This window comes from Panicum virgatum, chromosome 7N (assembly GCF_016808335.1).
Source record: "Panicum virgatum strain AP13 chromosome 7N, P.virgatum_v5, whole genome shotgun sequence".
NCBI lineage: Eukaryota > Viridiplantae > Streptophyta > Magnoliopsida > Poales > Poaceae > Panicum > Panicum virgatum.
The window spans coordinates 41,190,812-41,201,749 of NC_053151.1; the positions used below are offsets into that span (position 1 = coordinate 41,190,812).

General features: G+C 49.3%; 1 protein-coding gene across 1 annotated transcript; it reads right to left on the reverse strand.

Annotated features, from left to right (window-relative positions):
- Positions 1-1,600: 1,600 nt before the first annotated feature.
- On the reverse strand, positions 1,601-6,762 carry LOC120681482 (O-fucosyltransferase 6-like). The gene is made up of 11 exons (XM_039962981.1): positions 6,227-6,762; positions 6,026-6,085; positions 5,840-5,930; positions 5,522-5,598; positions 4,030-4,118; positions 3,773-3,956; positions 3,497-3,678; positions 3,318-3,420; positions 2,895-3,226; positions 2,144-2,760; positions 1,601-1,944 (listed from the first exon to the last, which is right to left on the reverse strand). Exons 1-10 carry the CDS (start codon positions 6,419-6,421, stop codon positions 2,343-2,345), a joined length of 1,731 nt encoding a protein of 576 aa, XP_039818915.1. The 5' UTR covers positions 6,422-6,762; the 3' UTR covers positions 1,601-1,944; positions 2,144-2,342.
- Positions 6,763-10,938: the final 4,176 nt, after the last annotated feature.

Sequence of the window (10,938 nt, forward strand, 5' to 3'; positions counted from 1 at the left end):
AAAGTTTCATAGAATACAATCAAATGGTAAAAATCAAGCCACGAGCAGCAAGACTGCGCGGCCTTTTTAGTCCCCCCGATTCCTCGACGGGGCTGAGGGGGTACGGACGGCCGGAGAACTGAGAATCTAGCCTGGCCCAAAAACCTCTGGCTGGGCCGAACACATCATGGCACCGCACACTCACGAACCGGCGCCTTTTTTCATTTTTATATTAAAAAAAAACAAAATTTCAAAAATATATGCCGAATAGGAAAATTTTGAAAAATAGATGCCTGTCGCCCATCCAGTTGGCGACAGGACCTAAATATAAAAAGATCCTGGCGCCCAGGGCGCATTAAACAGTAAAATTGTAAAATCGATATAAAATCGTAGAAAAATCAGAAAAAAACAAACTCAACTGTTCTGGATTCTATGAAATAATATCTACAACTTTTGTTACATAAAATTTTTCATTTGATTAATGTATCTAAATCAAGAAAAATAGTTCTTGTACCTAGAAAAATCTGAAATAATTCATTTGGTCTAGTTGTGCTTATCTAAAATTTACCAAACTTTTTTTATAGCTCTTAGGAAATAAAATAATGGTACTGTAAAAAAAAATGGCTTCTAATACTCGGTATAGCAGCATGGATAAATAACCCATTTAAACTAGACATATTGCAAGATCTAATTTAAAAATTTATTCTAGAAATGTTTTCTGGGCCTACCAATTTTGTACAAACCTATGCTCACCATATGCAACACTCTGGCCAAAGATGACATGCATCCAAAGGATGGATCTTGAGATTTAAATAAAAGTGCATTAAACTGGTATTTAAAATAGAGCAAGATACATTGATCAAATGAAAAACTTTATGTAACAAAAGTTGTAGATCTTATTTCATAGAATCCATAACAGTTGAGTTTGTATTTTTTTAATTTTTTTAAGATTTTATATCGATTTTATAAGTTCACTGTTTAATGCGCCCTGGGCGCCAGGACCTAAATGCAATTTTTTTTATATTTAGGTCATATCGCCAACTAGATGGGCGACAGGCACCCCGTCCAGGGGGCGACAGGTATCCATTTTTGAAAATTTCTCTATTCGCCATATATTTTTGAAATTTTATTTTATTTAATATAAAAATGAAAAAAGCGCCGAACCGGCCGGCCCGGTCTGGCAAAATCGCCTCGCGCAGGAGCAAAAGGAGTAAACCGAAGACGGAGACGAACCGCCTCGCCGTGCACGCCACGGCTACGGTTGGAACTTGGAACGGAGGCCGAGCACGAGCGTGTCACGTGCGTCGCGACTCACAAGTCACAAAGTCACAAGCACCGACACCACATGGCCAATTCTGCGGTGCCGCTGCCGGCGTTTCACGCGGAGGACCGGCGGGGCCGGCGACCGAGTAGCATTCAGCGGCCGATGGCTCGTAGCAAAGAACAGCCTGAATTCTGAAGAAACGTTCAGCGCGCTGAAATGCTTGACGGATCAGATCAAGCCAACGGAACACGTCGAGGGAATCATTAGGGTACAAGCAGTGAGCCTTTTTTTTTGTCTTGTAAAACAAATGTAAGCGAATGCCTTAGTAACAAAAACGAAACAAAACTGGACCAGCACTCGGTACAAAATCTCTTTCATTCTCATGCTTCAAGTTATATATACAAATTTCGATGGCGGCGCAAAATCGGTAACATACTCTTATTGTAAAAGAAAAGGAAACCAAGAATAAATACTAAACCCCAGCAAATTCTAATTATAACACTACTCTGTAAAAGCTTAAAGAAGGGTCTTTTGTAGCATCTATTTACCGTACAAACTATATGAAAGAAAAACCGTGAAGGAAAAACGTCTTCTAGTTTACCAATCAGCATTACTTTTTTTTTATAATGACCAATCGGCATTACTTGAGGACCAATCAAACACTGTACAGTTGTTTAGCTCATACTGAGCTGAAGGCCTCTCTGCATTAACACATAAAAGATTAAGTCAGTACTTGATAACAACAATTTAATGCAAAATAGAGTTGAATTGAAGATATGATAAAAGTGAACTTATATGATGAGAGTAAAACATGGAAATCCTGCCTAAACTTAAATTTTCAAAGAATCAAGTGAAGTAAGACCAAATGGCATTTGCTTGATTCAAGAATTTCGTATTTACCTGCTTTTTCTGCAGGAAGCTCTTCCTGCCCTATCTTCTTTGCCGGGCCAGTTAAAACTCTTATTCTCTTCTATAAGTCTCCAAGAAATAAACAGGAGAAATGATAACCTATGCAATAGCTTCTGTAAACACAATAGTTTATCACCAAGCCCTTTGAAAAGAAAAACAAACCTATACAGAAATATCTATTTTTAAGTATCTAGTCCGACATCATGTCCTCCAATTCAGGAATGTCTGATCCACCAACACGAATATCATTTGATTCAGATTCATTAGATGAATCCCTGCCCAATGGTGTATGCTCTCCATAGTCCAAATCCCTCCAGTCGAGGTCTCCATCACTAGAATGGTTCTCCGCACCTTCTCCAGCACGTTTAATTTGATGATGCCTGCTCTGCCCAATTTTACCGTTGGCTTTTGCACAAATGCAATCCATAGGATGCTCATGGAATTCGCCTCTTCCTGGTTTAATCTCATTGGGTTCCCCCATGAATCCCTTTTGGAATGTCAGAACTTTGGATGCAAATGTGTCCCAACTCATACTGGTTCGATTCAGAAATAATGAGTATAGTTTCTTAGCATTGGGCCTTATGGTCCTTCTGTGCCCAAAATATCTCCTGAAACCCACAACTTATCGGTCAATCATCATTGCCTTAGGAGTGTAATTAAGACATAAAGCATTTGTACTTTGGTCAATCAATTCACATTGAATATATGTTAGCACAATACAGTAGTAGAAAAGAAATAATACCTTCGACCAGCCAACATTCTGGCCATGTTGCCATTGTTGTTTGTCACGAAAACATCGCTCCTATCACACACAATAAAATCAAGAGCAGCCATGCGAGATGAATATGGTAAGAAAGGTGCCAACTCCTCCTTGCTTGCTAGAGTCTCCTTTGAGTGAAAGTTTGGAAAGAGTGCTTTGAGAGGTGCCAATGTTTCCTCGCCTCCATATACATCTCCGGATGCAACATATAGGTGTACGTCCTTCCCAAATCCCAGTGCCCTAAGCATGAGGCCGACTTCCTCTGGTGTCAGAGGGCACTTACCGTGCCGCCGTTCTCTGTCAGGGTTGCTTGCCTGCACAATATTTTCAATGTGTTACTGCAAAAATCTAAAACGATCGTACCTTTAAAAGCATCAATAGGTAAATACCACACTACTATCTTACATGCAGGGTTTTCCACCTCTTACGAATCTCACCGAGTTCTCTTCTCTCGATGTCTCCACCCCCATAATAGCAACCAGAGAACGCGAGCATGTCAGGCTCAAATCTGTCAGTACGTGGGACAATAAAGTTAGCATGTAATGCGGATATTGGACCAAGAAAAGTAAGATATATAACATCACCTCAGGTGAAGAGCAATGAAGCGTCCACTTTTCTCCTTCATTCTTTGGACAAGCAATTCGCCCATTCTTAGGATTGGATCTGTGAACTGTAGTGCATGATAATTGACTCTACACCTAAGTTTTTGAAGATCAGTCTCTAGCCTATTGGACACTCGATAGTCAAATTTTGTTAATTGAACAACCTGTGAGTGGAAAGCATATGTCAGAAATAAGTATTTTTAGCAGAAAATGCCAAACATAAGGAAACACATCGAGTTCAAAAACTGCAATGCTTACATGTTTTTTCAGAAGAGCAGGTAGCACTCTGTTCTCATAGCATTTTGGAGTACACTTCCTAGGAATACGCATCTTATATGGTGAAAGCTTTTTCCCATTCATATCAGGTAATTGTCGTATGACCTTTACATCGTTTGAGAGTGAGTATATGAAGGAATCCACATCAAATATCTGTGCGAAGTCACTGAAATGCAGAACTCAAGATTAGGATAAAGTACTTTGCTGCAACAAATAAGAAAGAGGGTAATTGCTCTGACCTCGCGTCATTCCAGAAGGATTCTTCATCCAGCTTTGGAATGACAAGTGTTGCATTCAGTATGCGGGCTGCAACAACAGCATCTATGATCTGGAAATCATGTAAGTTGCAGAAAATTTTCCGTCATGTTTGGCAAAATAATCAATCAAAAGACAAATTGACAAATCATCATCACAAAACTAATAATGTTGGAAGAGAATAATCTCTTTGTTACATTTACTTTATTCTCCAATTATTAAAGACAGAAGCCAGAGTTGAGCTTTGCCAGATACATAGAACACATGTGGTATTGTGGCAAACCTTTTGAAAATTTTGGAAATAAATAAAGAAATATTTAGATTTGTCATCAACAGCACTTCAGTGCAACTATTAGTCTGTATAAGTTATGCTAGCATATAACTAAAAAAAGGCAGCAACCAAAGGCTATTTGAGTTCCTGTCGATACCCAATGATAAGTATACTAAAAAAAGAACATATGTGGTACTAATTAGATTAAATATGGTAAAACAGAACAGGAGTACATCAGCCACCATTACAAGTATTAAGCAAATAGTCGACCACAAGCCACAGCATTCTAAATATGATAGAATGGGCGCTTGTAAAAATTATTCACGGAACAGAATTGGCAAGTAAGCAGTACTTACACTTTTCCTAACAGAATAGTTGTGCACAGGTGCCAATTGGCAGGAAATGAAACTAAGGGTGTGTTTAGATCACTTTGCATTTTGCATTTTTGTGTTTTTGGAAGGAAATCTTCAATATTTGAAGTATTAAATGTAGACTAATCGCAAAACTAATTACAGACCTCGTCTGTAAACTACGAGACGAATCTAATGAGCCTAATTAATTCATCATTAGAGCATGTTACTGTAGCATTATTGTAGCAATTTAGTGTCTAATCACGTCATAATTAGGCTCATTAAATTTGTCTCGCGATTTACAGTCCATTTGTGTAATGCGATTTATTTTTTGACTACATTTAGTATACTATGTAAGTGATTTATAAAAAATTTATATTTTGCGTTTTTGGATCTGGCGTAGGGATGCAGCCACAAAGGTGTCGAAAAGTAGTTGGAGCATACCAACAAAAGACAGAAAAGCACGGGCGCAGTGACGTGGGGGGCCAGCAGAACAAGTGGTTGGAGACCTGATTGCCTAAGGCCGATCGTACATGTCAAAGAGTAGTTGGAGTAAATGACCAACTGTGATACACGCTGGAAGCGTACAGCTGAAGAATCGTAGCATGTAGATCATAATTGTCAGACAGAATTGTACATGCTCCTAACCCTCATAATTGTCAGACATAGGCACGGACATTAGACGACCAACATAAGATTTCAGATACCCTATGCCTGCACTAGAACCACGAATGATTTCCTTACATTTTAACCACAATCAGATGTCCCATGATTTGTTAACTGAAAATCTGAAATGTTCTGATTGTGAATGCTAGCAACTACTTGCACTGTTACTGGCAGTTTGTATCGTCTTACCCCTGTTCGCTGCTGATTCAGTCCGCCGCTCGTCGCGATCATCAGGTAACGGTCCAATTTCGTCACAGCCTTGGCATCTATCCAACCATACAGTGAAAAAAAATGTAAGCAGATTCCGCCACAACAGTATTTTTCTCTCACGCCAAATCAGCCAACCAGCTAGCAGTATTTTACTCTCACACCAAATCAGCCAGCCAGCCATCCAGCCAGCCAGCCGAACAAGTCATTGCCACGCAACACACGCGCAGCGTCAATTCGTCCCCAAAGCGAAACGTCTCGTGTACGAAAAGCAATCAACATGTCGCGAGAGACGCGTACCAGCGAAATGCTTGGTCGCGTTGCTGCAGCCGAAGAAGTTGCCCGTCGCCTTCGACTCCCAGAGCTCCTGCCCGTGCTTGCTCCCGCCGCTCTGCAAAGCAGCACGAGTTCGACGAAATCACCCGCTCAATTCCACCCCAGGAACGAAAAAGGATTCGCGAACCAAATACGGAATTCCGCACTCACAGGAACAGTGAAATCCACGGCGCCGATTACACTCCTGGCAACCTCCGCCGGCTTCTTCAACTGCTCGGCGAAACAGAAGGGGGGAGAGAGGAACAGGAACCCGCGTCAAGCGAGGAGCAGGACGAGATCGGCGGCCACCAACACAATTTGAACATTCGTGAACGGACGACCCCCGTCGTCCCAGAATCGTAGGAAGCGTACCAGGAACGGCGGGTTCGGGCGCCGGACGACACGCGCGCCGCCGCCACCGTCGCCGAGCGGCGGCGACAGGAAGCAGTGGAACGCGACGACGACGAGCAGCAGCCCCGCCGCCGCGAACGCCGCGGCGGCCGGCGCCACTGCGGGCACCAGCCACGGGCCGTGGTGGTGGTGGTGCCGCCGCCGCCTCGACCCCATGCGCTCCTCCTCCTGCTGCTGCTCTCACGCACGTACGCGTACGGCGCACACGCACACCGTGCGCGCGCGCGTACGCCGCCTCTGCTCCCCGCGCCGCGGCTCCTTCTCGGCCGGCCTCCTCCGCGCGCTTCCTACGAAGCGAGCGTGCACCTCGCGCCCGCGGGGAGGGGACGCGAAGCGGCAGTGGATGCTGACGAAGCTTTCGCCGGGTGCCCGGGTGGCGGGCGGCACTCGGAACGGGAAGCAAGTGACAAAACGCGAGGTTTCAGGGGGCGGGGCGCAACAAGAAATGGCCCAGCAGGTAAATAAACTAAAAGGGAAAAAAAATAGCGAGAAATATCAGGGGAATCTCCGCATGCTAGCAACCGTTTTTTAATTTTTCAAATTCCCGGCGCCCGTTCGTTCTGGGATAACAAGTGGGGATTAGCGCGCAATTATTAGTACTATTTTATCATTTCTTTTGGTTCCTCGCGCGTGGATCGACCTGGCATGTTCTCTTCGCGACGCAGCGAGTTGGTGGCTAGTGAGCAGCATGATGGTGTCCGGTAGTGGCTGATCAGTCACATTAGGGTAAAGTTTGGGGGGAAGCTCTATTACACTCGAGCATTTCTACTCCTCCCCGCACTCGAATTTCGCTGCCTATTAAATCGCACGTCGAGGTTGGAGGGGTGGGAGGTGGGCGGCGGCGGCCGGCCGCGGGCGGAGGTCGAGGCGGCGGCCTTTAGGGTTTGGGTTTCTGGGGGTCGGAGGAGGCTCCAATGGCCGGTGGATCTAGAGGAGGTCGGGGGCGGCGGTAGGACAGGCGGAGGTGGTGGTTCGGCCGGCGGCGGAGGGCGAGGCGGCGCTCGGCTGGGCGGTGGAGGAGGCCGGTTGGGCGAGGCCGGGGCGGGGGCGACGACGGCCATGTGGCGGCGGCGGCGGCGGCGGGAGGGGCAGGCGGAGGAGCCGCGGGTGCGGGAGGGTCTCGCCGGTGCTGAGGAAGGAGGAGGTCGGAGGTTGAAGATGAACAGTGCAAGGAAGATCCACCACCGTCAGATCTTCATCCGATGGTAAAAAAATTCGGGTGTGGAGAAGAGAAAAATACCCGGATGTGGTATAGACATCCCCTAAAGTTTCTGTTAAGGCGATGGTGGTGGGGTAACACGCAATTATGCGGATTTTTACTGTTGCAAAGACCAGCCATGAAAGCTTATTACGAGCGCATTTAATGTGCAGGCTATTTCGTGCTTAATGCTGATTTACTGGACGAGGTGGCACGTTTTTGTCCTTGTGATTTCCTTCGGTATCTCTTCGTGGTACTTAAACATGTACTTTCCACTGCAAGTTACACCCAGTTATCTGCCCACGCGTCGCTCTCCTTGGGTGGCTCGGGCGGCGCACGAACCCGTCGCCACCAGGCCCTCCCCCACCGTCTCCCAGACCTGCCGCCGCCTAAGCTCGATGCTGGAAGCCCAGCGGAGGGCAAGGAAGGCGGCGGCAGGGACCTTTTCTTCTCCCAGCTGTCGGGCTCGGCGAGGCGGCTTGGGGCTCCAGGCCGACGTTCTGAGGTACGGGGCGGCGCGTGGGCCCGCGGAGTCGCGAGCGGCGGGCGGCGCAGGCGAGCGCGGGCTCGTGGAGGCGAGAGCAGCGTGTGCTCGTGCGGCGATCAGCGTGAGCGCACGCAGGTCCGCAGAGGCGTGGGTGTGGCGGTGCTGCATGCGCCAAAGAGCAGGAGGCGTGGACGAAGCGAAGGTGGAGCTACGACGGCATGGTGCGTGTAGGCGCGGCGGCGGCGGCGCTCCGGAAGGGCTGCCGTGGCTGTGGTGCCCAAATGTCGCGCCGTGCACGTGCAGCATGGGGATTGAATGCTCCGGGGGGAAGCCTTTGCCGGCGTTCTTGCCGGTGGGATGACGGCGGCGTCCCTGGACGTCGTTTTCCCTGTTGAGGGCGTGCAGCTCTAACTCTGCCGCACGGGGTTCTCTGGGTGAAAACCCTGTCCGTATCCTGGACGACCGACGGCGGCGCTTTTTGGCGTTGTGCCCTTCTTGGAGGTGTCGTCTCTAGAGACCCAGCTCGGTTTGTGGCGTTGCCGGCCCATTGTCCATGGGGGCTTGAGCCGGTGTCGATGATTAAGCCACGTGGCAAGCTCGAAGGGTGTTGCCGAGCCCGCACAGCGCCAATCGAGGTCTTGGTGGCGGCCAGGGGTTGGCATATGGTTGTTGGTTGGCTGCTTGCAGCGGACCGCGGCGGCTGGCATTGCTTGGCGACGGTCAGTGCGGTGTGGGACTACATCGGAGGACGGCGCTTGCAGCAACGGCATCGTGGGTCGACTTGGCTTGCAGCGGACTGCGGCGGGTTGCTCAGCTTGGCTGGGCCACTTGGTGCGGTACAACGTCGGATGATGGCGCAAGCGAATTCTCTGGCTCGCTACTCTGGCGGTGGTCGCTAGGTGTGTGGGTGAAGCAACGAGGTGAAGTCGACCTGCGGAGAAGACTTGGTTGTTGCCAGAGATCTTAGGGAATGGGGCATCTTTGCTCTCCACCTCGACGGCGACTTAAGATACGGATCCGGAGCGTGGAGTATTGTGCGGGCGTGGCGAGGCCCCCGTCTGTAGTGTTTTCCTCGAGGCGACGAGAGGTGGAGTCCAACGGCAGATGCGGCGAGACCCCCGCGCGTTGTGTTGTCGTGGTGGCGACTGCGAGGCAGTCTGCGAGTGGCTCGGATCCGGTGTTTCTTACCCCGTCGGGTGGAGTGTGATGTTGCAGCGGCATCGCGGTGTTGGGTCCTGCATGGCGGTGGCCTTCATGGTGTGGTGCTATCTGCCGCCTTCGGCTTCTACTGCAGCGTGGTCACGCTTGAGGTTTTCGACGACTACAGGAGTGTGGGTTGTGGGTGGGTGCTGTGGTAGTGTTACAATTTTTGCTCCCGTCGTCGCGTGGAGTAGAGCTTGAGTGGAGTTGTGTGGCCGTGTTGATGTCCCAATCTAACTGGCAGGTGCGTCTTTTTTTCTTTATTGGTTGTGCCCAACCTGGGTGTTGTTTTTTTAATATAATCGGCAGCTCTCCTGCCTGGTTGTTTAAAAAAAACATGTACTTTCCACGTTCATTTTTCATGTTCAGTATAGTACCTAGTAGGATCCAAAATGATCTTGAGAGGTGTTTTTTTTTACCATCGCATTCTCTCACAATGCATCATCATTGGCTACAAATCACTACTAGAAAATGGGCCATCGGTCCAGACCAAAAGTACCACTTGTTATTTCACCCGGTACTAATACGAGCATCAGTACCGGGTGCAACGAGAGCTGGTACTTTTTGATCTGGACCAATAGCCCGAGGTGTCCAAAAGAGCCTTTGGCACCGGGTCATGGCACAACCCGGTACCAATGCTTAAAAATTGGCACCGGTTTATGCCAAAATTCGGAACTAATGAAAGAGATATATTTTAGTACCGGGTGATAGCACGCACCGGCGCCAAAAATCGAGTTTCAGCACCGGTGGAAACAACCACCCGGTACAAAAAGGTTGTGGGCGGCATCTCGTTCCAGATATTTCTAAGTGCTGAGCGCCGCTCTTGTCTCTCCACCGCTCCTCTCATCTCTCTACCTTATCGTTTGGAGTGCAGGGCACTGCGGGGCGCCGCCGATCGCCGCTGCGGGCCGCCGCCGGCGGGGTGCTGCTGCGGGGCGCTGCTGCAGGGCGCGCGGCCGAGCGCGGGGCCAGGGCGTGGCCGTGCCCTGGGAGCACGTCTCCCGCAGGTTCTTCACCGAGCAAGGTCTTGTCCCTGTTGACTCCATTTCTCCCTTGGCAGCATGCATGTTTAGATCTGGTCGTCCCGGAAATGTTCGCTGATGTTTGGCTTGGTGTTAATTTCTACCTGCAGGGCATCCGAGGATTGTGTCCTATGGGAGAACTTCGGCGGTGGCCTGCTGTGACATCCCGAAAAATCAACCAAACTAAAACATGCGATAAAAATACTTAATCGCGAAAATTTTCTTCGTTGAGCTCAAAACTTCCTAAAACCCGAACCCTAACTCCCGAAAACATTTCCCCTGTCCCGACACCCGGATCCACTCTCCATTTCGTCCCTCTGTTCCCCTCGATCCGTGCACGCCACTTCCCGCCAAAGCCGCGGCACGCGGCCGCGACCGCTGCGCGTGCCCGACCGGCGTCGTGGTCGCTGCCGATATTTTCGGCGCGAATCTCTCTCCTTCTCTCTCCTTTTCTTTTTCTTTTTCTTTTTCCATTTTCTTTTCTTTTCTTTCTCCATTTTTCTTTTTCTTTTTTCTTTTTCCCTTCCTCCCTTCTCCTCTCTCCTTCCTCTGCTCCCGAGCGCCGCCCGGCCCGGCTCCCCTCTGCCGCTCTCCTCCCCTCGCCCCCGACCCGCACCCTGCCGCGCTCGCCACCGGCCGCTTCCCGCCCTCGCTCCTGCACGCGCACCCCCGCCCCGACCCCACGCGCGGCACACGCATACCAGCTGCCCATGCCCTCGCCCCCGCAGCCCGCTCGGCGCGCCGCCCGGCCGCGCACGCACGCACC